This window comes from Malus domestica, chromosome 13 (assembly GCF_042453785.1).
Source record: "Malus domestica chromosome 13, GDT2T_hap1".
In the NCBI taxonomy this organism is placed as follows: Eukaryota; Viridiplantae; Streptophyta; class Magnoliopsida; order Rosales; family Rosaceae; genus Malus; species Malus domestica.
The window spans coordinates 18534674-18560860 of NC_091673.1; the positions used below are offsets into that span (position 1 = coordinate 18534674).

Here is a 26187-nt window from a genome sequence, read left to right on the forward strand (position 1 = left end):
ATGTTTATTCTCTCTCAATTTTAGGCAGCCTAGTCATACATTTGCACTTACATTTACATTCAAATGTGGGGTGTTATAAGTAAATTGGTGGTGTTTGAATGAATTTTCAACTCAAATGTTGGGTATTGTTGAAAATTTTGAGTAGAAATTTTTTTGTTCCACATTGATCTCTACCAAAAGGTTCCCTCACTTTATAAGGCTTTATCCCGTATAGAAAGTGATTAAAGTGATGGACCATGAAGAATAAAATTAAGCTCTACCTTGGAGTTGGGTTTTGGGATGTATTAATTAACTGATAATTAATATATAATTAATTACCAAAAGATGGACCTAGGCTTGGACTCTAATAATTAAATTCTTTAATTAATTATTTTCTATATCAAGACTCATCTTTTCAAATGAAGTCTGAAGTGATGAAAGAATGCCAAAAAGCAAAGCACCCATCTGAAAGGATGTCTCCCAACATACCCATCTCATTCTCATACTTGTTGTAAACAGGCATAAACCTATTATATATACATCAATCTGCATGGCATTTAGAACACAGAAAAATAAAATTCTTCTTCTACAATCCCAAACATTCTTACTAAGAGAACCACAAAGAAATTCGCCAGAAGTCAAGTTTTCCGGTGCTAGAATTCTGACTTAGATCGTTGAATCCTGATGAAGCAGACGTCCGTAGAACTACAAACACTGAGTAGGGACAAAATTTATGTTTCAAAGACATTGGGGTACGCAAATCTCAATCTTCAATTTGTCTATCTAATATTATTTTGTTTTGTTCATACTTTGTTAAATTATTTATTCGTATTTATTATTTATTAGCATATATAAATTTATCATTGATTGTTAATATTTATCCAATAGTGATCAGGTTGAGTGCCACATATACCTAGGTAGATACCGTTGGCTATGCATATATACTAGTGTATTGCTTTACTTCTCACTTATGGCGTGTTTACCAAACGGGAATGGAATGTAAAGAAACGGATTCGCATTCCTCCCGAAGGATTCCAGCGTTTCCTAACATTTAGGGAATGAAAAAGTAAGTGGATCCCAATTAAAATCCAGAATCGAATTCCTTAATGTCCCCTATATGGAGGTGGTATTTGGATTCCAGGGAGAAGCTCTTCTAGGAATCTAACTTTTATACGCAAACTACCCCCTATCTTCTACCTCCCCTTCATGGTTCTGGATGATTCACATCAATTCAATCACAATGAACAGAAAGGTTACCCGAAGCGGCAAGAAGAAGGCCTTGAGCTAGGATGACGCGGCCGAGCCCCAACCAAGCAAGAAAAAAGGCGCTCTCATTTGTTCCAATCTCCTTGGCCTTAGCCTCATCTTCTTCAGAATAAAGCGGTGGAGGGTGAGAGTGACGTGCGGAAATCCATCCATCTGATTCCAGAAAATACAAATTAAACTTGAGAACAAGTTAAACAAGGATAAAGCTGCTTAAATATTCCTTTTAGTTGTACCGAGTTATCTGTATTTGACTCTTGGTCAGATTTCCCGTAGGTTCATGATCGTATGAGAATATCCAATTGAAGATTTATTTAAACATACGTAGTTTGCATGCTATGTTGATATCTACAGTATATTCATGAAATTTCTTCTAAAAATATTTGATAAGAAAATAAAAATTACTACTGAGGGGCTGGTTGCTGCATTGCTTGTCAAAATACAAATGAACAGATGATATACTTTTTAGTGTCCCTTCACTTGTATAATTACACATGTTCACTTGTATAATTACACATGCTGAAAAATTTCTCCCTTACATCATTCAAAAAAGATGCTGGCAAATTTCTCGAACAATTTAAGGAAGTAATTAGGTTAGTCCCTCCAGAAAATATTGAACCTTTATTTCTTTACTTTTCAACATTTCAAGTGATCGATTCCGGCCAACCGGACAACTTCATCTGGGGTATTTGTTCGTGCTGATAAGGCCATATGTTTACTCCCACATTTATAAGTAGTTTGACATCTTACTATTTCCATTTGGAGTCAAGTTCTTGGAAAAATATCTTAGTTGTCAGTGTCACCACTCAAAACGACAACCTCTTCTCCTATTCCATGCATTGAGTTTGTAAAATTTGATCACTCCATTGTAACGTATGATCTCATTTGGAAAACTTTATTTAAACCCATGCAACCTCTTTTTACACCCAACTTACTTTTTCCACCCATTTAATTTTTAACTAAACTATTAATATATCTTTAAACCCAAATTTAATACCTAATATACCCCCATAAACCCAATTCAAATTGTGGATTTATTTTTACACCCAATGAAGCTGCCCCAGTATCTCCTGGTCACTGATGCACGAGAAATGCTTCATGATGCTTGTACAACATTTTCGGGTGTCCACTACTCTAATCCCTCCCCCAAATCGCTCATTAATTTGCATTTGCTAACAAATATCTTTGGGAAGTTAATGCCTTCGGTTATTGCTGTGGAAGAAAGTCGCCCTGGCGGAGTGAAAAATTCTTGGGATAATTTTACACCTCTGTAAATTGAATGAATTTGGTTTAAGTAACTTGTGCTTATGAGGCGCATTCGTCCAAGACACTAGCTAATTTCAATAAACAAGGGGCTCAATTCAAAGCTTGAAAAAAGCCTGTCATGCCAGAGAGAGTATGAATTGGAAAAGGAATTGAAAGAACTAAAAGGGCATGTTACGGATTTAAAGGCTCATTTGATGGACAAGGAAACAAAACTGCAGAGTATGAAACACTCAGGTTGGAAATCAACAAAAGCCAAAGTAAAGTTAACAATGAGGTAGAGGCGGAAGTAGAAGCTGCAAGGTGTGCAGAACGAGAGGCTCTCGTGAAGCTTGGCATTGTGATGGAGGAGGCAGAAAAGAGCAGCAATAAGGTAGCAAGAGTGGTGGAACATAAGAACCAAACGGAATTCAAGGTTCTTGCAATATCAGTAAGATTTTTGGGGTGTAGTGGGAAACAGATTGCATCAATTTACTGTTGCAAAAAGATAAACAAACTATGAATGATTGATTGAAATTTTGATTGAAAAAAAAATTATAACCAAAATACTCATCTTCTAAACTCTAAAAAATTGAAATTGAACGAATAAAAAATTCATAAATTGAGTCATACCTTGGTTGGAGGATTCAAACCTTCAAAATCACCATCCATCAGTAGAAAAACTTATTTTTCTTTATGAGAGTTTTTAGGGTTTTAGCTAGAATGAACGTATGATAAACAAAGAATGATCGTAGAGTTTAATTATAGTGTTCGGGTTTATTGATAAATTTGAGTTTTATTATTAATTTCATTTTGTACTTAATAGTAATTATACAATAGGGTAAAATAGAAAGTTAACATTTAAAATTTTAAGTTGGGTGTAAAAAGAAGTTGCATGGGTTTAAATAAAATTTCCCATCTCATTTTAATCTACAGTATTTTAATTTTGACAAATGGTTAATTTTGACAAATGGTTGCAATACATCATCCACAAATTCTACTATGCTCTCGTATATTATATTATGTACAAGGCTTTAAATCTTACTCATTGGATCATTGACCTAGAATCTAACAATAAAAACTCAAGTGTATTACCCTAAAGCCTGCAATGGGTCCCTACCCCCTCTAACTATCTCATTTATCTCCTGTTCCTCACGAGGCTACATATTACGGGAGGATTGAGATAGGAATGAACCCGGAATATGTAAGTTTTCACACTGAGAGGCATTTGGAAGTCGACAACTGTCGTTTGAAAACCCTATCCAAGGCCACTTATCTAATAATTTGTGTACATTTAAGTATCCACACAGATCAGTGCCGACAGTATAGCGACAATGATTGACATAGCCAAAAGAATCCTTAAACTCTTATAATTTCAGTAGAATACTATTCATAGTTTAAACTGCAGAGTGCTCTTCATGTACATAAAAAAATATCAAAGGTAAAAATTTCAGAATAACTATGTACAGAAGACTTCCGGCAGATCTTATCACTCTTCATTTTGCAAGAGAAAGTTCAAACCAAGTCAAAATTTATAAATACCGAAAAAACTACAAGCCTAACATTCGTTTTCTCTTTACCTTTTCTCTCAAATCTTCTTCACACGGAATCTTGCCACTGCTCTTTGAGGTAGCAGACCACCATGCCCTCAGCTCGTCCTGAGGTATATGAGGAGGTGAAATCAGCAAGAAAATAGAACATCGGTGACAAGAAAGTTTCTAACATCTGTACATGGTGAATCGATGATAGTGATCTTGTTATGACAAAACCCTAGTTAATTGTTGTAGAGTAGGGCATAAGTAGAAGTCCAAAAGAAAGTGACACAATCTCATAAACCATATAGTCCTAGCACTACTAAGGGCTATACGGACAACCCAAAATAGAAACCCTAATAGTGGGAATGCATCACACACACAGTTGAATAAAGTCGTAACTCGTTAGCAAGTCAGATTATAATTACCTCGAGGAAATCGTTGTTGGATACATGCTTGCTTTTAACCATACATCTTATCCCACCAACAATAACAGCTATCGAGTCTTTCACATTCTGTGGACAACTCTCTTTCTGAGAACCTGTGGACAACGGAAATAAAAATGAACAAAAAAGAACTCAGGAGAAACATCAACTTAGTTATCAAAAGAAGTTTTTAGGTAAAGTTAATAAACAAGCATGGTTTAATTCTGGTCATACCAGTTATGCAAGACACATAGTATCCACTTCCCCCAAGTCCTTCTTCCCACTTCCCAAGCCGCAGGCGGAGGAAAAACCCCTCGAGTTGCGAGAGTGACATGCGGGAATCCATCCATCTAATTCCGGAAAAATACAAATTACACATAAGAACAAGTTACACGAGGATAAAGCAAATTAAATATTCCTTTTAGTTGTACCGAGTTATCTGTATTTGACTCTTGGTCAGATTTTTTTATGCTTCGTGATCGTACGAGAATATCCAATTCAAGATTTATATAAACATACCTAGTTTGCATGCTATGTTGATATCTACAGTATATTCAAGAAAATTTGTTCTTAAAATATTTGACAAGAAAATAAAAATTACTACTGAGAGGCTAGTTGGTATGCTCAACTTACTTCTGAACATCGGTGCGAGACAAGCGAAGCCTTTTCACAGAGTCGATGATTCCTTTCGGTATATTTGGAATCTGCGTATTGACAAACTGTGACGAGGGCATGATCTGATTTTCTTTCAACTTATTTTCCACAGAGCTTGAAGCACTGTTTTGCATAACTGAATTTGAACGATATGCTATTTTCTTAGAGGCTCTCGTATCATTAGCATTCCAGCTCATATTGATACCTGTCTCCATTCTTGAAGTGTCCTCATTAAAACATGTATGAGCAACAGAAGCTTCGAACTGACTCTCCTTACCAGTTAGGAGCTTCATATCTCCATCAATTCTTGAATTCAGCTTCGTTTCACTCTGACTGCAGTAATAATCTAAACAAGAAACGTTACATTCAATTTGAGGTGGTCCCGTTGGGGGTGCATGGTCATGCAACCGCCCAATGACTGTGCTGTAAACACCTAATGCAATAAGGCAGATTTTATGCTCCATTATAGGACTTAATATTACTTAATAATTCCTGAATCTCTGTCTCTTATCTGTGAACACTCTTGTAAATGGTGACCTTTTATGCCACAAAACAAACAGATCATGATTTCATCGGAAGCATTACCTGATGCACTGGATGGGGTGATGTTCTTAAGGGCATCCAATCTCCTAGCAAAAATAGAAGCCACTTCCGAACTTCTGACTTCAGAGGAAGGTAAGATAGGGCTGAATTCGGACATGGACGCTTGACCATTCTGACCTTTATTTCTATTGAAAGCAGATGAGCCCTCATTGTCAGCTGCACAGTTTTGCATATTGTTACCAATGACAATAACTAAATCACCAGCAGACTGTTCCTTGTCCCCTACATGTTTGTGGTCGTTGGAGCACCCAAGAACTCCATCAGCACTCTTGTTGTAATGATCTGCGAGACCGGGTGTTTTTGGAGTGAACCGAGTTATCCACAAGCTTCCCATCAGGTCCCTTCTATAACCAAATTCATCAGTCGTCTTCCCTTTAAATTGTGAGTTAGATTCAACATTCTCGACCCTCCTTTTCTTGAGTTTACCCAGAGAAGAATTAGGGCTAACTCTATCTTTCCGTTTATAAAACGGAAAGTTGCATGGATTCTTTTTCTCCTCGGAGCCAGTATGGCCTTTCCCCTGACTGCCTGCTGAACGCACTTCATTTCCTGATGAAGATTTGTTGAACTTTTCAACTGGCAGCATAAATCCTCTGCCTAAATTAATATTCTCCACATGACAGACTTTTGGAGAAGTAGCTGGCTCAAGTTCAGTTGATATATCTCCTATTTTATGATTGTTACTCAATATCTGTGCTTCTTGGCGCTCTGCAGTTGGGCAATACAAGGACTGAAAAATCGTCTGGAAACCAATACTTTTTACTGCATCACCTTGGTTCAAATTGCATGTGATAAGTTTATTATCAGGATTCTCATCTCCATGATTAGGATGTGCAAGGGTAAGTGCAAGAGGCGGTGCCTCATCTTGCATTGATTTTGAAAACCCTTTCACCATGCTTGATATCCAAACCATGAAGGAGCTATCTTGTCTAATAGAGGATGTGCAGATCGGAGTTTCTAGAATTTGCTTTCTGAATCTTTTACTCCCGACAATGAACTCTTCTTCGGAGTTCCACCTCTTCTTGCCCGACGAAAACAATCCTGCACTATTACAGCTCTCAACACTTTCATGGCTATCATCCTTATCTTTTGTCATTCTTCCATTAAGATCTCCATCAGATAACGCTTTTTCTTTGCCTTTCCTTCGACGCATATGGATGCTGCTGTTAGTAGGAGAGTGTTTGTCAAGAACAGATTCGTTTCCAGGAAGCATCTCCTGACCTTGTTCGAACCTGTCCTCAACCCCTGGGGAAGATTCTGATCCTAAAAACTGACTTGCTGCAGCATAAGCATGTTCATCTTTGAGGTTCATTAAATCATTCTCAGCTGTTGCCTCCAGTATATCCAACGGCCTACTGCCTTGTACCTTTTTATTCATCGCTGGAGCATCCGAAGCTTGACTTTCGTTCACTGGGTGAACTTCGGAGGTCAAAACAAGTTGCATTTTCTGATCCCCAACATCAGCACGTCTGTCCTGACCAACAGAATCCTCCAATAATGGTTCAGTTTGTTCCACAAAAGGTATCTTCTGATCTGATTCGACAAATAAGATATCAGCCCCTTCTCTGTCACCGTTACCTGTGTGAGTACAACCAAATCAATAACTTGTTGTAATGCAAAAAGAAGAAAAAAGTCAGTTGTTAGCAAGGCAACATATATTCGAAAAACAGCCCTCAGAACAATTTTACTGTATTTTGAGCATAAGCTGCAGGGAGATTCTAAATTTCATCTACCGAATTAAATGTGCAACACTGAAAACGTGAATAGCAGGATTCACCTGACAATCTTGTAATGAAATTTTCTCTGGTCTCAGATATTTGAGGTATTTCATGTACTTCAACATTGGCTTGACTGCAATGGCCCTCCTGGTTATGTGGAACAGATACTTCCACAGCCGCTTTCACTTCCTCCACATTACTATCATTTCCTGCAAAGAGGAGATCCTCAACAATTCCGGCAACAATTTTCTCAGGAAATAAATAAACAACATAACAAACCTATACTACAAATTCATTGTCCTACAACTCAAAGACTCTTCATTTTATACTTAACTACCAAAGTTGCAAGAATAAGGCCTCACCCGTCTCATGGCTTGACCTGCATATTGGCATGACGCCAGCATCGCTTGTGGGAGACATAGTCATTTCTTTACTTGCAACTTCTCTCGTTAGATGAACTGTTGTCTGTGCTGTTAGAAAGTCCACGTCATCAGTAAGCCTGTCAGTAGCAGACCTCCTGCCTATATTGCTTTGTGGCGGTGAAAGAGTGACATTACTTGGTCCTGCAACCTAAGAAAAGTAAGATTTTCTGTTTGAAAAGACAGAATCAGCTCATTTTAGACACAACCTTTATCTGTATCCCAAACTAATTCTGACAGGGGCTCAGGAGCCACGAATGCCCTGTGTATCCTTGAACCTGCATTTGCACCTGCACCTGAATCACCGTTCAATTTTCTCCGAATGCATTGATTCAAATATCCCAGAGATAGCCCCAAATCAGTCACAGGCTCTATGTTCTCATTGTCTGCATCCATTTTCTGCATGACGAACATGCAAATTGTTCCTACAAGAAAGATAACACTCACTTTCCATTGAAGGCTTTTTAATAAAAGATATGTGATGAGTCCCCCTTATCTTCTATTTTGAAAACTGTGGGGACAATAATTATCCAACGAAGGGGTTTGAAAATCTAATGCCCAGTGAAAAGAAGGCACCCTATCATGAGAAAGTAACTATAATTTTTTTTTTTTGGGAGGATACAACAAACCAACTGGGAGAAAAGAAAGTAGCACATCACAAGGCGCATCGGTCACATTATATCAACTATGAATCCTTTGCTATGAGATAGATGCAACCTACACATTCAGCTGGCTCAGCAACGAGGATATTTAACCGCAAATCAGAGGGGTTGGCACTTGAAATCCATAGAATTCTATTACCTGTGATATTAATACCATCTTCAATCAGGTTTCAAAACTTCATTGATATATAGAGTTTTTGAGGTACTTGATTAGATTCTTCTGTTATTTGAATTAAATTAACAAAATACTGTTAGACAACACTGAACTTGAAAAGCTTAAGCTGTAAACGGAATTGACCTACAGCGTAAATCAAGCTAACACCCTCCCTCACATGTAGCCTTATCCTGCACGTGGAGGAGAGGCAGAGAAATACAGACAGAGAGAAACATATAGGTGCATCCCCACCCTCTACTGTGTAAACCGACAAAGAAGTGGGGAATGACAACTGGAGTTTTTGAACCCAAGACCTCCTGAAAACCATAGCTTCAATACCATGTTAGACATTGTACCCCAAAAGCTTAAACTGTTAGGGAATGGACTAACAATGTATATAAAGCTAGCAAATTTATCACAGTGCAGGTAAGAGCCATGGGAAACATACGGTGTAAAATGAAAACGCGCCATGATTTAGTATTGTGCAAAAATTTGAGAATTATACTGAGAAGTTCATTCGGGATTGATAATTTAAGTAGCCAGACTTAAAAAAGTTCAGATACTAAAATTGTACACCACCAACAGCGATCTTGATGCATGAGCATAATGAAGTGCCAAAGGTTTATAGTCCGTCTAACGGCCCACACCTAAACAACATTAATATTGTCCCCAACTTAACCACAAGTACAATTCAATAGATAGTGAAACCATTCAATATAAACGGGATTTAACTTTATCAGGTTTTAAACATCATGCATTGCAAGAATAAAATTTTATGCCAAAGAGAAAGAAAAAAAAAACCCTCCTTTTATCTTCTTTCTGTGGTCAACTACCCTATTGTTCTCAGGACCAATTTTTCTAGGCTCATATTATCTGAAAATATAAGTAAAGATTGAGATAAAATTTTGGACAATACAAATTGAACAGACTTCTTCATCTTTCAGGAAAAAAACTCCAAAAGAAGTTCAATAGTTTCTAATTAGCAATTTTAGAAAATAATAATCTCAACGTTTCATCCGTTAACTTAGACAAATCAAACATGAATATATAAATAAAAAAAGGAAAATACCAAGTTCCAATATACAATATCATATGTGATCAGAAAATTGCAAAAATAACAACTTGGGGTTAAAGAATTGAAGCAGCATAAAAAGGCAACAATTTGAATTTGAGAAATACCCATTATAGAAAAAGCATTTATTGTGAAGACCCGTGTACCTGTTGTCCTTTGACTCCATTGATTCTTCTCAAATAAACACCGAGAGAGAGAGAGAGAGAGAGAGAGAGAGAGAGAGAAGAAGAAGAAGAAGAAGAAGAAGAAGAAGAGAGAAAATGAACGAGAGTTCGAGTTTCAAGTAAATGCTGACAGAGAGAGAGAGAGAGGAGAGGGAGGAGAGAGAAGGGGTTGCAGTTGCAGCTAGAAAGTGCGTGCCAGGAGTCCTTCAAGAAGCAGAGTCTACACGGAGGCTACTTCCCTTGGCATTTGCTCAGATTCTGAGGTATGAGGTTCAGGGGCTGCCACGTTGACGCAGTGCATGCCAACAGCACTGCCTGATGAGTTTAGTAGTTATCTATTCAGTTCATAGTAAGGGCGGCATAAACTTGTTATGGCATACGGTCCACATCTTTGATACTCACATGCGTAAGAAAAACACATGTTTTAAAGCCAAACATTTTGATAATAGAATGATTTATATGACATAAGTATCTTGTTATTGTAGTGTTTTATATTAATAATAATGATTATGTGTAAAAACAAAGCACATATTTTAAGTTAAGTATTTTGTAAAAAAATAATTTATATGTCATGAGTATATTGTTATTTTAGCATTTTATATTAATTTATAATAATGAGTGTATACGTGTTTTTTTGCATTTTCTATTTTTAGTACAAAACAGTATGATTTTCTGTGTGTGTCAGTATCTGTGTTGTATATATAAATTGCTTTCCTTTTAAAGATATACAGTGTATGTTAATTTACAAGAAAAAATCCCTCAAAAAGAAAATAAAAAAGTTACGGCGGTAAATTCAAAAGGGAAAGTCGGGGAGTGGGTTCCTTAGATTTTTGCTATATATGGCAACTGCGGCCTTATCTGAATTTGAGTCAAGGGACAAAAGCAAGAGTCCATTTCAATTTCCTTTTTATTTAAATTATTTTTTCCTTTCCTTTTTTCACTAAAAGTAAACTAGAAGGCTTGATTAGTAGAAATTTTTCCATTTTCCCAGAATACTAGCTAAGCTGGTGTTCTCCACAAATAATTACTGGACATATATTCACCACTTTTCAGCATTTGACGTGTGGCAAAAAACAACACTCCCTTGAGTTAATGCATTTCGGTTTCTAGAAAATTTAATCGATGCATTTGTTAATGAACTTCCTTTAATATCCCTAATATTCATTGTTTCATTTCTCAAAACAGAATTAGATTAAAGAAATACAAAAACATAAAAAAAAAAATCCCATATTTCTCTTCACACTCCACCATTTCCGCCGCCACACCCCTTGCCCCAACCCACCTCCCTTCTTTCTTCCTCACCTTTCTCTCTCTCACCTTGTCTCTCTCTTCCACTTTTTCTTTCTCCTCCTCTCTTTAGCCGGGGAATGACAAAAGGAAACATGGTGAGTTGGTGAACTCACCAGCTCTTGAGTTGTCGCCGACCATTCCTCGGGTTGATGTCGAAGTAAGAGTGGGATAAATAGAGGGGAGAGGAGATAGAATAGTAAGATAAAGTCTCTGGTGAAATCACCGATCGGCAATGGAGATGGATGGTCGCTCTGTGATGGGAGCTCAGCGTCAATTGCATGGTGGGGGTTGGCGGTGGATTTTCTGTATTTTCTTTCACAGTAGGTTAGGGGTAAATGTGACAGCCCGTCCCGAACGTATATATTATTTATCCTCGAGAGCGTGGGAATTTCTATTATACCCTTGTTATTATTGAGTTGTGTGTGTGTGTGTATTAACTAAGGTTTTGGACCAATAGGTTCTATCCCTTATTATTTTGACCTAATTAGAACTAAAGACTTAAGATTTTGGTTGGTTGACTGCAAACTGGACCACACACACGTACCCTCCCCTTATCTCGTTGACTCTCTCTCCTCCCTCTCGCATTTTCTTCCATGTCCGTACAATTGTATGGACAAACCTTGAACCCTCCATTTCACGCACGGATCAAGCTCGTGGTTAGCATCATCATCTTCATCTCATCGTCACGCACTCATCTATACTATTTTTAGAACGTAAAGACCTCATTTGCCCAAGAACCCGAGAACCCAGTTTTGGGTCACTGTTCATGCACTCGTGTTATCAAAGTTTTTAAGAGATTTAAAGCTACTAGTGAGCTTTACGTTTGGCGAGTTTCAAGTTTGGCCGGATTATCGAGGTTCCTCCGGTGAAATCCCGTGGATTTCAAGGCTTGAAAGTGGTAAAGTTTTGTTCCTCTTGTCCTAAGCTTCATTTTGGTACAAATTTCATGAAATTTGGTTGAGAAATGAGCGGGAAATGACGATTTGAAGTTTTTCAGTTTTCTGGCGACAGCGTAGGTCATTGGAGTTCAAAGGTTGAAGATGACGGAATATTCCGTCAAGTTTGACGGAATATTCTGATGGCGTCAGATTAGTCTTAACGGAATATACTGCTTTTTGATGGAATATTCCCTAACATTGTTAAAGATTCTGTTAGCCGTGCCAGGCACGTGGCCGCGGGTGGGGGTGCGTCTGGGCGTTCCCTTGCCGAGGCGTGGTGGCGCGTGGGGCATCAGAATTTTTTTTCTAAAAATATGGGGATGTTCCTGAGGTTGAGTAGGTCATGGTGGTATATTCAAATGCCCCATTTGAGCATTGTATGAGAAGTTAATTCCTAGTTTTGTGTATGTGTTTTAAATAACGTTTATTCAGTTATTTCGCATATAGGTGAGACCTATTTTGAGGACGAGCGCCATCCATCGAGGCTCGAGGGCTACGACCCTTCGACATATCAGTGAGTGGGCTTTTGGTTTTCCGTATATACCTATATACTTGAGATTTTTCCCAGAAAATGAATTTGAATGATTATACGTTTTGAAATGCCATGCAAAGTATCTACCTATTTTATTTATGCATTAGTAGTTGCATATAATTATGATTGGTGCTGCGGACGCACAAGTAAGTGCTAGGTAAGTTCATAAATTAAAGATGTGAGATTACTTCAGTTATGCGAGTTATGATGTGATGTGATGAAAGCTCATAAACTTGCACCTAGTGTTAGTGCTCCCGCCCAGAGTTGGGGCACAGTCCTTCACTTGATGTTCACCTCCCGCACCGTATGCTCACCCTAGATCCAAGTTAGGTGCACAATCTTATCGTACAGACCACTTTAGGTGGTTTCGACTCGTAAGTGACCCGTGATTATTCGCATAGCCTTCACATGATTGTAGCACTAGAGCATATTTACTTTACACCTAGTCTTGTCGTACAGACCACTTTAGGTGGTTCTGACTCGTGTGCAGGATTTAATTTGATATGATTGAGATTGGTTATGATCTATATATTCAGCATTGCAGTTTGAGTTAAAGAGATTTGGCTGATGCAATATTTGACATTGATATATTTTGCCTGGTTTACCTATAGCATTGCATGGCATGGTATACTTTTATGAATTTTCATCTTGAGTATGATTTCTGATTCAGATTATTATTATTATTTTATGGGAAGTTATACAGGTTTTATGGCGAGGGGTTAGAACTTTTGAGAAATGAAATGATTTTGAAAAGCTTTGTTTTTGCCCACTCACACTTTCTGTTTTGCGCCCCTCTAGGTTTTAGGTAGAAGTGCTTGGTGGATCACGAGGATTTCGACGGGGGTTCTGACAGAGCATCATAAATGTAGGATCACCCTCGGGTGTTGTATAATTAGTACTTGTCCTGCTTGATTGCACTTAGGATATTTATGCACTGGTTGTGTATTTCACTTTTAATCTCGCACTAACACCCTATCTTAACTAGTTCTGCTAGTAGTTTGGTTTTTATTCCTTCGCAATTCCCTTATATCTTTATTGCTTTCGTACTGTGCACATGGTTACGTCACTCCCACGTGACGGCCAACATGCCCTGATTTAGGTTGGGGTGTGTCAGTAAATTAGGAAGCTTTAGTTCAAAAAGAATCTAGTTGGCAGTTTTTAGCTTGAATAAAATAAAATAAACATGTATCAAGGCTTTATTCATTAGGAACACCAACTCAGCTAGTGTTCCCAGAACCCAGAAAAATTTCTCCTTGATTAGGGCATTATATGTGTCGCTTAGCCACTAAAAGTAACGACTGATGATGTGTGCCACTTTGTAGTTAATCATCATAATATCTTTACGGAGATAGGGCAGCGGATGCACCACCATAACCACTTGGGAGGGTAACGAGGTTCAACGGGATGGTCACACTTTTCGAGAATGGTTTTCTCTTATATTTGAGAGATTTTGAGGAATTTTAAAATTAATGGATTTTGATGAATTTTAAAATTCATGGATTTTGATGGAATTAAAAAAAAATTATGGATTTTGATGGAGTTTAGTTGGTTTGTAAAGATTTTATGTAAATTTTGATTCAATTCCTTCAAATTCTGAAAGGGATATGTGAGATTTGTAATGTTTAAAATACACTCTGAAATCTCTTTAATTCTCTCAAAATCCTCAACCTTTTTAAATTCTTTAGAATCTGTAAAGAATTCAATAATTATGTATGAATTCATTGATATTTAATAATTCAATACAAAGGTCTTTATACATATACAATGATCAATTAATATCCTACAATTATGCCTATAGAAGTTGATCCTTATTTTATACCTCTATATGAAAGGAAAGGAATCAGTCTAGGTGATTGATATCAGATCGATATCATATCACGTTAAATAAGCCTTAATAGGCTTTACTTTCCTTAACACTCCCCCTCAAGTTGGAATGTATGTTAATGATTCCCAGCTTGCCAAGTAAAGCTGTGAACTGGAGAAGACTCAATGACTTAGTGAATATATCAGCTGGCTGCTGTGATGTGCGTATGTGAGCTGTTTCAATTATTGCACCTTGAACCTTTTCTCGTATCAAGTGGCAGTCAATCTCTATGTGTTTAGTTCGCTTATGGAACATTGGGTTTGAAGCAATGTGGAGTGCTGCTTGATTGTCACAAAACAATTTAACAGGATTTGAATGTAGAATGCCCAAGTCTCCCAAAATGTATTTCAACCATGTGATCTCGCAACATGTTCTAGCCATAGACCGGTATTCAGCTTCAGCGCTTGACCCTAACACGGTGGTCTGTTTCTTGGTTTTCCAAGACACTAATGACTTTCCCAGGAAAATACAATATCAAGTGGTGGATCATTGAGTATCACGACATCGAGCCCAATCCGCATCACAAAATGCATTTAATTGAATTGAGCTGTTTGCAGGGAGAAAAATGCCTTGTCCTGGTGTGTGTTTGACATAACGTAATACTAGATAAGCTGGGTCTAAATGTGGAGTTCATGGTTTATCCATGAATTAGCTTAAAATGTGAACATCATAAACCAAGTCTAGTCTTGTGATGGTCAAGTAAATTAATCTACCAAAATGCCTTCGATAAGAAGAAGGGTCATTGATGTAGTCACCATCATCTTTGCTTAAGGACAAATTTTGCTCCATGGGAGAAGAAGCTAGTTTCACTCCAAGACAACTAGCATCTTCAAGTATTTCAAAAGAATACTTCCATTATGAAAGTGTGATGCCTTTGGTGGAATGAGCAATCTCTATGCCAAGAAAATACTTCAATTGACCATGGTCTTTTAACTTGAATTTCTGCATAAGAAATGACTTCGTATCTTCAATGTCTTGTAGATTATTTCCTGCCAAAATGATGTCATCTACATAAGCAAGAAGAGCAGTAAATTTTCCAGCTTGGTTTCGAACGAACAATGAATAATCTGCCTTGGATTTTGCATAACCAGCTTGTTTGAGGGCAGAAGAGAGTTTAACAAACCATTGGTGAGAAGCTTGTTTGAGTCCGTACAACGATTTATGAAGCTTACATACTTATGTCTCCCCCGTTCATCCGAAATCAGGAGGTAAGGACATGTAAATATCTTCATCAAGATCCTCATGAAAAAAAAAAGCATTATTAACATCAAGTTGATGGAGATGCCAATTTTTGGTAGAAGCTACAACAAGGAAAAAACATACAGTAACATGTTTTGCTACCGGGGAAAAAGTCTCTGGAAAAGGAAACACTGTTTCATGAAACAAAACATCACGGGAGATGAAAATTTTACTCGTAGTGAGATCATATAACCGATAACCTTTTGTGCCATATGGATATCCAAGAAAAATACAACGTGTGGCCCTTGCATCAAATTTGGTGGGACAGTGATGATGTGAAGAGGCGAAACATAAACACCTAAAAACCCTTATGTGATCATAAGTGGGTTGTTTTTGAAAGAGTACTTCATATGGTGTTTTTCCCTCAAGAATTGAAGTGGGAGTTCGATTAATAAGGTAAGTGGCTGTTAAAATGGCATCACCCCAAAATTTCTTGGGAAGGTTGGCTTGAAACAATAAGGCTTGTGCTACATTGAGTAAATGACGATGTTTTCTCTCAGCTACGCCATTTTGTTGTGGGGTAGAAACACAACTAGTTTGATGAAAAACCCCTTTATCTGAATAAAATTGTGTCATCATGAATTCTGGTCCATTGTCACTTTGAATTGTTTTAACCTTGGAAGAAAAATGTGTTTCAACAAGATTGATGAAGGAATTAAGATATTGGCATGTATCTGATTTATGGTGCATAAGATAAACCCACGTGCATCGTGAATAAACATCGACGATTGTTAAAAAATATTGTGCCCCAGTAATTGTAGGAATATGATAACCTCCCCAAATGTCAACATGAATTAACTCAAAATGAGCATGTGTATTAATTGAACTTAATGAAAATGAAACACGAGTCTGTTTAGCTAATGGCCAAATCACACAATCACCAATATCCCAAAATTGCATGTTTTTAACAAAAAGAGAGAGAGCACAAAGGCTTTTATTTGAAAGATGACCAAGGCGTTGATGCCAAAGTCAAGAAGAAGTAGTAGTGACAACTAAAACAAAATTGCATCCAATCATCTTCACAGTATCAAGTTAATAAAGTCCTTCTCGTTCAGTTCCCATTCCAATCATCTTCCCTGATCGTTGGTCCTGAAGCATGCAAAGCGTATCAGTCAATATGGCAAAGCAGGAAGAAGTTTTAGCAAGTTTGCTAACATATATCAAATTTAATCTGAATGATGGAACACAAAGCATGTTATGTAGAACAAGATCATTTGAGAAGCGAATGGTTCCAATGTGAGTCCCATCAGCAAGTGCATGATTGGGAAGATGCACTTGTCGATTCGTAATCGAAATTCTTGTGGTCATCAAATGAGGTAAGCAAACAATGTGGTATGTGGCCTCAATGTCGAAGATCCAACTTGTTTCTTCACTGAAATCAGAAGCACATAAAGCTTTACCTGAGAGATCATTCATGCTCGACACAGAACTGACATGATTCGCCATGTGGTTTGACTTGTTCTTGTTAAAGAGAGCAAGAAGATGATGATATTGTTCTATAGTGAGGCCATATGATGGAAGAGGCACTACTGGACTTGTTAGATTTATGTCAACATGGTTCGCCTTTGAAGTAAACCCCTTTCGATCTTGGTAATCAACTTTGTCGTTGTAGGAATTCGCCTTCTTTAGCTTGTGACACTGATAAAAAATATGACCTTTCCACCCACAATATTCACATTTGAGATGTGCTCGATGTGTCTCTGAGGTGTGCCCTATGGTGTTATAGTGGTCACAATTAAGATGAGGGTTCTTTGGTGTGAAGTTCCTACCAGAATTCCTCAAATTATCTCGCACTGCAAAGGCTACTACATCAGTGATTGAGGCTTTGATAGATGCATGATTCGAAACTGCCCTTTACTTCTCATCTTGAATAATAAGTGAGTAGGCTTTGTTAACAGCAACAAGGGGATCCATAAGCAAGATTTGTCCCCTGATTGTTGCATAGGCATCATTAAGACCTATCAAGAACTTCATGGTCTTTTGACTTTGCTGAAACTGCAACACTTCCTTCATAGTCCTAAATGTACAATTTGGAATAGAGCACAGTGCATCGCGCTTATCCTAAAAACCTTTCAATTTGGTATAGTAAGCACCAATATTCATATTGCCTTGAATGCAACCATGTGTCTCTTGTTCGATATGAAAGAGATGTACGTTATTCACATGTGAAAAGCGCTCCTTCAAATCATTCCAAATCTTATGAGAAATGTCACTGTAGATCACACTCACCCTGATATCTTGGAAAATCGAGTTAAGAAGCCATGATTTGACAAGATTATTGCAACAAGTCCATTGTTGAAGTTCTACGGCGGAAGCGCCTTCCGGCTTTTTTATGGTCTCGTCAATGAAACCTTCTTTATTTTTAGCACTAAGAGCCATGAACATGGCATGACTCCAAGTGGAATAGTTTTCTTCATTTAGTTGTTGAGTAACCAGGATAGCTCTATGCTAATCGGAGTGGTGAAGGTAAAGGGGATCACTGGGATCGTCATACTTGCTCATCTCAGGCTTGGTTGAGGATTTGGTTATGACGAGGTCTTTGAGCGCCAAGGATGTCGGCGAGAAGAGATGCAGTTGGTAGGGTTTCTTGCTATGTTGGAACAACAAAAAGGTTTTGGTTATCAGAGGCCCAATTGCTCTGGCACCTTGTAAAGAATTCAATAATTGTGTATGAATTCATTGATATCTAATAATTCAATACAGAGGTCTTTATACATATACAATGATCAATTAAGATCCTACAATTATGCCTATACAAGTTGTTCCTTATTTTACACGTCTATATGAAAGGAAAGGAATTAGTCTAGGTGATTGATATCAGATCGATATCATATCACGTTAAATAAGCCTTAATAGGCTTTACTTTCCTCAACAAAATCAATTTCTAATTCAATACACCTGAAATTTTATAATTTCTTAAATTGTACATTCATATTTTTAAGAATTTTAATAATCCTATGTAGTTTTACCTACAAAAGTAGGGATTAAAACAGTTAAAATACTTGCAAGAGTACAAGGTAGTTGTAGTAAGAATGCTCATGCAAGGTGCTTTTTTCACACAGTTTGGATGAATAATTTGTACTTAAAACTAATTCCTAAATAATTATTGAGAACAAAATTTAGAAAAGATTTTATGACTTAAAATAAGAAATACAACTTTTAATAAAAACAATTAAAAAAAAAGACAAAAGGAAATTAAACTAAAGAACATAGTTTTTGAAAATGAAGTTGTAAAAGCATTAGGGTTACGTCTTCACTTTAATAATCCTATGTAGTTTTACCAATTACATCTATATATATAAAGTGAGAGCCCCAATTTGGTGAAGCATTCGATAAACTCGAGAATACCCTCACGTCATAAATAAAGCAACCAAATAATTACCCATAGAAATAGGGTCAAATTCGTAAATATGATACAATTCATAAATTATTTACAAGTTGAAAAACAAAATATCAAAAACAGAATTATCTACTACAAACACTACCCATCACAACAATGACAATTATGAACCACTAGATGAAAACAACACACACACACTTAAATTCATTGTCATCCCTTAAATTAATCATCCTATAACTACTTCATCACATTCTATCTTTCCGCTATACAGAAAACAAGAAGTAAATAAATAAAAGAAAAAAATACTCGGCACGAAGCAACGAACTCCCAACATTTAGGTGCAGCGGTTGCAAACTACAAAGATGGAACTCTCCACAGCAGTTGCAGCCATTGCAAACTACAGAGATGGAACTGCCATGTACCGCACATTTAAAGTGAGCAATGGATCACTCCACCCCCCTGGGCAACGCATACAAAAAAGGTAAACGAATTCACTTTCTTCTCCTGCACAGACCAATCTCCTCCTTGTGTTTTTTCAAAGTTTCTTCCGAATTTCCGTCAAATTGCTCCTGTCGTCTAGAATCATCTCAAATTGGTACGAATTCCTCTTTCTCCAAATTGATTTTCCATTTACAGAGGGAGATTAGAGAGTTGTAGACAACCAAATAGAAAGGGGAGAGAGAGTGTGTCATTGCGAACGTTAAATTTGTATCCAACTCGATTGAATTTTCTTCATTCTTTACCTTTTTCTCTTTCTTCATCTCTATTTCTATCTCTCTGATTATTTATTGGTTTAAAATATATTTTCCTTAACGGATAACGGGTTGGGTCATATTACATGTTAATATTATCGGGTCGGGTCATTTTACCTGTTTATTTTAACGGGTATTACACGACACGACCCATTAAGATATCGAGTATGACGCGAAAACGACACGAACACAGAAAACACGACACGAATGCCAGGTCTAACATCCATGATAAAGAAAACCTGATAGTGGTTCTTTATCCCACCAAAGAAATTACCCCACTAATATGTTTTAAAACTGTGTGGCGTATAACCCCGTGATTAGAGAAAAATAAGGTTTGACTATGTGCGTTAATTATAAAACATGGTTATAATAATAATTGTAACACAACTGTAGAGAAAAAAAGCTTGGGCCGACTTTTTCTTAACAAAAAGCCGGGATCTTTTGATATGGATTCAAAGTAACTAAAAATTGAACTTATTTCAAAAGTAAAAAATTACTAAAAATTAAAACTATTTAAAAAATAAATCTATAAAATTAAGATCTATTTCAAATTTTCCCTAGAAATAATTGTGTCAAGGTACCCACACCTCGCACATAGGCTTTTGACATCTTTCACCTCTGTACGTGTGCTACCCACGCACCAACACTGACCTTTTTTCTTCCCACGTAGCAGCTTCTTGTGGCGCCCACCTCTCTCTTTCCCTCTCTCGCCTCTCTTACGTCATCCCCTCTCCCTAGTCCCTAATTGATAAACAAGCAGTTTTTCTTTTTCTTTTTATTCATGTGGCATCTTTTAAGTTGTCCCCGTCCTCACATCTCTCCCCCTCAGATCACTTCTCTCTACACAAAGAACTTCTTGTTTGTTTTGTGTTTTTTCTTTTATGTTGTATAAAATTCAAAAATTAGTGCACGAGCCTTATACATATGGATTCTATTATTATGTTTCACTCTATTTCGTATTTCTTATGGTGTATTATCACATTTTTTACAAGACATACGAACATGATTTATTAATCACATACCAAAAAACAAATAAAATTGTTATCAACAAACTTTTAAGGAAAAAAAAAATTAAATAATACAACCATGCATCATTTAAAAAAAAAGTTAATAATATTACAATCCAAAAAAATGAAGAAAACCTTTATTTTGAGTTTTACAGACAATGCTTATTTTAATTTTGGAAACAATGATTTTAACTTTAGTTTGGGCAAATTTTTTAGTTTGTGTCATATCATCTGAGTTAAACAATACAACCATGCATCATTCAGAACAAACTAAATAATAATATTACAATCAAAGAAAAAAAACAAAAAAAATTGACGATGTTTAGAACTGAAAACTGACAATTTGTAAAACTGAAAAACAGTTACTATTACTATTTCTTGAACTGAAAAGTAATACTATCACTAATCTTAAACTGAACACTAACTATTTCTTAATCTGAACACTAGTACTATCACTGTTTTTTAAATTGAACTCTGACAATTTCTTAAATTGAACACTAGTACTACAATTATTTCTTAAACTGAACACTCCACTATCACTATTTTTTAAACTGAACACTAGTACTATCACTATTTCTTTAACTAAACAACATTACTATCATTATTTCTTAAATTGAACAATGACTATTTCTTAAACTCAACACTGAATATTTCTATAACTGAACACGGGTATTATTACTATTTCTTAAATTGAATACTGGTGCTATAACTATTTCTTAAACAAAAAATTGACTATTTTTTAAATTGAACATTAACTATTTTTTAAATTGAACACTAACTATTTCTAAAACTAAATATGTATACTATCATTATTTCTTACACTAAGTATTTTTAATATACATGAAATAAAAGCACAATTTCAGGGCACCCGCAGATGCAACTCATTGAATTTCATTCACAAATCCATAACTTTATAGAATTTCATTCACTTAGATCTTCCCTATACATGTCCAAGTTTGAAATTTGAATTGTCTTCCCGTTACTCTATCATGAAAGACTTGAGTAGATACACATTTTATGTGTATGGTTTTGCGCATGACTTGTATTGACGACGTATTTCAACCATATTGACAGTATATTGCCGATATAAATTTTACATTAAGATATATTATCATGACACTATCTACCTGAATTATGCGCATTACACTATCTACCTGAATTATGCGCACAACCCAAGGGATGAGCAAACTCTTCCACCTCCATGTATGGCAAGAGAAATATTATAACTGGAATGATTAGTCAAGTAAAAAAAGAAAAAGAAAAAGAAAAAGAGGACAACTTGGCATAGGATGATGAGGAGAGATTTTGAAGTTTTTTTTTTCCTTCTCTTTTTCTCTTTTCATTATTATTAAATAAAATAATATAATTTTGATTAAAATTCAAAATTTTGAAGTCTTTTTTATTAATTTTTCTATAGGAATATGCGAATGAGGCATGTGAATACAATGAAACTTAGCAACTGGCAATTGTTGATCTGCGTCTTGCACTTACGAAAATCAACCCGACACCGAAAGAAGACTTTCAAGAAACTCGAGAATTCTAGTAGCTAACACTGCAGTTTAATGGTTTCCAGATTTTGTATTATAAAACTACAAGATAATAATGGAGGTTTTGTTTGAATTATATACGAAAAGAAAGAGTGAAAACATATATTCAAAATATGCAGTAATTAACCTCTATTTTATAGAAGTTGATGTCCCTCTTCAAATGGGTAGTACTCGTTCGGTTAAATCAATCACAACCGTTACCCTGCACAAATGCAAATGGTGGCTGCTGGAAGTTTTTTTAATTCATAAGATACCAATAGTAGTGGGAGGCAGATTCTCGGCCATCCTACTTTTCGTGCCCTCCCGTGCCTTTCTATTTTGTGTGGTCACGGTTAAGCCACGTCAACATTTTATATTATTTTTTTAAAGAGATAATAAGACAAAAAGAAATAGTAATATAAAAGGTTGACGTGGCTTAACTGTGATCACATAAACAGAAGGGCACAAGAGGGCACGGGAAGTGGGAGGGCAAAGAATCTGCTTCCATTGTAGTGGTAACACAAACCAAAACTTCCGTCTTTATCTTCCAATCCCTAATCAAAGCAAATATTTAGTACTAGTTTGGTACTGATGTGCTTTTATAAAAAGCGGGTATAAAAAAAGGTTGAGTTCAAAAAATGTTTGGTAAACACTTAAAAACAGCTTATTTTCACAGTTTTTGGTGAAAAAAAAAAACTGAAAACGTGAAGCAGTAAAAATGAGCTTATTCTCACAGCACAGCGAAAACAGTTTTTTTTTCAAAGCAGAACAATACCAAACCAACTCTTAATATCATGAAAATTGTTGATGCACAAAAACAGTGGGGACTTTGGTACAACAGAAAATGTTAAGTTTGTAACCTTTGCTAGATTGCTCCGGTCACTAGTGTGGATAAGTATGTAAATGGATAGAGACAGGGAAGCAAACACAAGATGTACGTGGTTCACCCAGATTGGCTACATCCACGGAGTAGAAGAGTTCTCATTAATTGTGAAGGGTTTACACAAGTACATAGGTTCAAGCTCTCCTTTTGTGAGTACAAGTGAATGATTTAGTACAAATGACATTAGGAAATATTGTGGGAGAATGATCTCCTTTTATAGAAGAGAGTTTCTAGCTTTGTTTTGACATTGACACTTGTCGTGTTGTGATTGGCTTCTGATGTTGACGCGTGTCGCGCTATGATTAGCTTCTGATGTTGACACGTGTCGCGCTGTGATTATCCTCCTGGTTGGAGGGAAACTCTTCTGGGTCTTTGACGGTATAATGTTGACCGATGCTTAGTAGTTTCAGGATTGGTCAAGTATGGTACAAACAGTGATCCACTAAGTTCCCGAGTGAGGGAAGCTCCTCGGTTGGGGACTTGCAAGATCCAAGCCATTGAGTAATCATGAAACTTCTAAGTACCGAAGTGTGGTATCGTCTTTACTTGCCTTATCTGTCTCATAGGTAGATGTGGCATCTTCTCTGGAAGTACTCTTCCTCTATCTAGAGGTGGTATCTTTAACCGGTGGAGATACACAAGGTAATGTATGAATTTCACTTGAAGCTTACTTGTAGTTTCAGGCTTGGTCAAGCGTGATACAAACCATGTAGTAGGAGTCCCCCAAGTCGCTGAGCTAGGAGATCTGCCGAAAGAGGTGACAGACAAGGTAAGCAATCAGATCTCCAAGCAATCAGTCTAAGATCAGAAGTTTGATTTTGAGTTCCGGCTGATTGTTCTCATTCTTCCTATTTTGCAGGCAGCATGAAGGATAAATGGAAGAAAAAAGAGAAAATATGATATAAGATACTTTTGCTTTTGAAGAAGTAACTTTCCACAGGCTTATTCTTGAACTGGGTTGGAGGGTTTTCTGGTTTTCTCCAGAGTATAAGGCCGACTCAAGAATTTGAGGGTTAAAACAAGTCCATCAAATCTAGAGTACGTTCGACCCTGATGATATATGATACTTTTGCTGTTGACAAAGTAGTCAATGTATCAGCATGTGTTCTGTTACGCTTGTCTCCACATGCTTCCTTGTATCCTTCTCACTTGCCCTATCTATTCCTCATGCAGATGTGGTATCTTCTCTGGAAGCATAAGATGTTGAAGATGAGTACTCGAGAGCAATGCTAAATAAGTAATCAGGCAAGGGGTTCCAAGCAGTCAGTTCCTAACTGGAAGCTTGATTCCAAGTGCTGATTGATTACTCTATTTCTCCTTGTTTTGCAGGTAAGAACAAGGGCAAAGGAAAAGACAGGGAAAAAGCATGATATGGGATACTCTTTCTTTTGACCCTGATGATATGAGATACTCTTGCTCTGGTGTGGCTGGTTTGCATAGGTATTATTAGGGGAAAGAAAGTTGAGTATTTCGAGAGGCTTCGTTGGGAGTGCCCTCTTAGATATGAGGAAGGGTTGAGCATTTTTGCAGATCTACATGTCCGTGGAGGATGGAGGTCAACATATATAGGAGTCTCCCTAACAACTGGTAATGTTATTCCTTTACCCTTCTTAGTCATAGCAATGTAGTGGGAGCTACAAGCTTCACGTGTTTTAACTTTGTCAAAGCACTTTGAAAAAGTGGTCTGTGGTATCTGGAAAGCTGATGTTGCGTGTGAAGATTGCAGACAAGCTTTATCCAAGGAAATATGGCTCTCGAAGTTCGGAGAGCGGTGCCACTTCGATATTCGAACAAGCAATCCTGTCAGGGATCTGGCTCTTGAGATTCAGAAAACGGTGCCTCTTTGATTTTTTAAAGAACAATCCTGTTGGGAGTCTGGCTCTTGAGATTCGAATAGCGGTGTCTCTTCGATTTTTGAGAAAATAATCCTGTTTGGAGTCTGGCTCTCGAGATTCGGAGCGCGGTGTATCTTCGATTTTTTAGAAAGTAATCATGTTGGGAGTCTGGCTCTCGTGATTCGGAGAGCGGCGCCTCTCGATTTTTTAGCAAGCAATCTTGTTGGGAGTGTTTTCTCGAATGTGAGTAAAGGTTGGGCATTTTTGCCAGTCTGCCTTGCCACGAAGCACGGAGGTTGACACACATAGGGACTTTCCAGTTATCAAGCAGTGGTGCTGTTCCTTTACCCTTGTGGGTAATAGTAGAGTAGCTGGACCTTCAAAATTTATGTGTCTAAACTTTGTCAGAGATCTTTGGCAAAGTTATCTGTGGTACCCGAGGAGTTGATGTTGCGTGTGGAAAATGGTGCCTCTTCGGAATTCGAAAAGTAGTGCTTCCTTGATTTTTGAACCAATAGCCCAGTTGCCCTTTCTTTTATAAGGGCACCAATTGTGTGCAAGAAGTACATTCAAAGAGTTATTGCTTGTAGGAATTTTCCCCTTACTTCAGAGATTTATTGCACCTCATTTCTCCTTCATCATTTCTGAGAATGTCTGGCCCATCCGACCATCGTTTTGACTTGAACTTTGGTGAAAAGGCAGCCATGCCTTCTCAAGACAACATATGACACCCATTCTTCTTATCCCCTATTGGTCCTCTTACCATTGGGGACTCTATGATGAAGAATGATATGACCGCTGCGGTGGTGGCCAGGAACCTTCTCACTCCTAAAGATAACAGACTACTTTCCAAACGGTCTGATGAGTTGGCTGTTAAGGATTCTCTGGCTCTCAGTGTTCAGTGTGCATGTTATGTGTCTAATATGGCCCAATGCCTATTTGCTCGAACCTGCCAAGTTGAATCATTGGCAGCTGAAGTGATAAGTCTCAAACAAGAGATCAGAGGGCTCAAGCAAGAGAATAAACAGTTGCACAGGCTCGCACATGACTATGCTACAAACATGAAGAGGAAGCTCAACCAGCTACAGGAATCT

The 26187-nt window shown here is 37.1% G+C and overlaps 2 protein-coding genes across 19 annotated transcripts; both read right to left on the reverse strand.

Annotated features, from left to right (window-relative positions):
* Positions 1 to 443: 443 nt before the first annotated feature.
* On the reverse strand, positions 444 to 10188 carry LOC103421142 (uncharacterized). Of its 18 annotated transcripts, none has more exons than XM_029091102.2 (13): positions 9870 to 10102; positions 8796 to 8968; positions 8553 to 8636; positions 8045 to 8260; positions 7779 to 7979; positions 7476 to 7625; positions 5681 to 7276; positions 5075 to 5441; positions 4676 to 4791; positions 4445 to 4557; positions 4065 to 4142; positions 1237 to 1398; positions 444 to 693 (listed from the first exon to the last, which is right to left on the reverse strand). In XM_029091102.2, the coding sequence occupies exons 1-12, from the start codon at positions 9887 to 9889 to the stop codon at positions 1264 to 1266; spliced, it is 3249 nt and encodes a 1082-aa protein (XP_028946935.2). In that variant the 5' UTR covers positions 9890 to 10102; the 3' UTR covers positions 444 to 693; positions 1237 to 1263. The 18 variants fall into 18 exon arrangements, with proteins under 18 accessions (XP_028946935.2, XP_028946934.2, XP_070666552.1 ...); XM_029091101.2 differs by having other exon boundaries at positions 9831 to 10066; XM_070810451.1 differs by having other exon boundaries at positions 8796 to 9524; positions 9870 to 10064.
* A 6594-nt stretch (positions 10189 to 16782) lies between these two features.
* LOC139190839 (uncharacterized) lies at positions 16783 to 18129 on the reverse strand. The gene is made up of 3 exons (XM_070811328.1): positions 17905 to 18129; positions 17647 to 17811; positions 16783 to 17388 (listed from the first exon to the last, which is right to left on the reverse strand). The coding sequence occupies exons 1-3, from the start codon at positions 18127 to 18129 to the stop codon at positions 16783 to 16785; spliced, it is 996 nt and encodes a 331-aa protein (XP_070667429.1).
* Positions 18130 to 26187: the final 8058 nt, after the last annotated feature.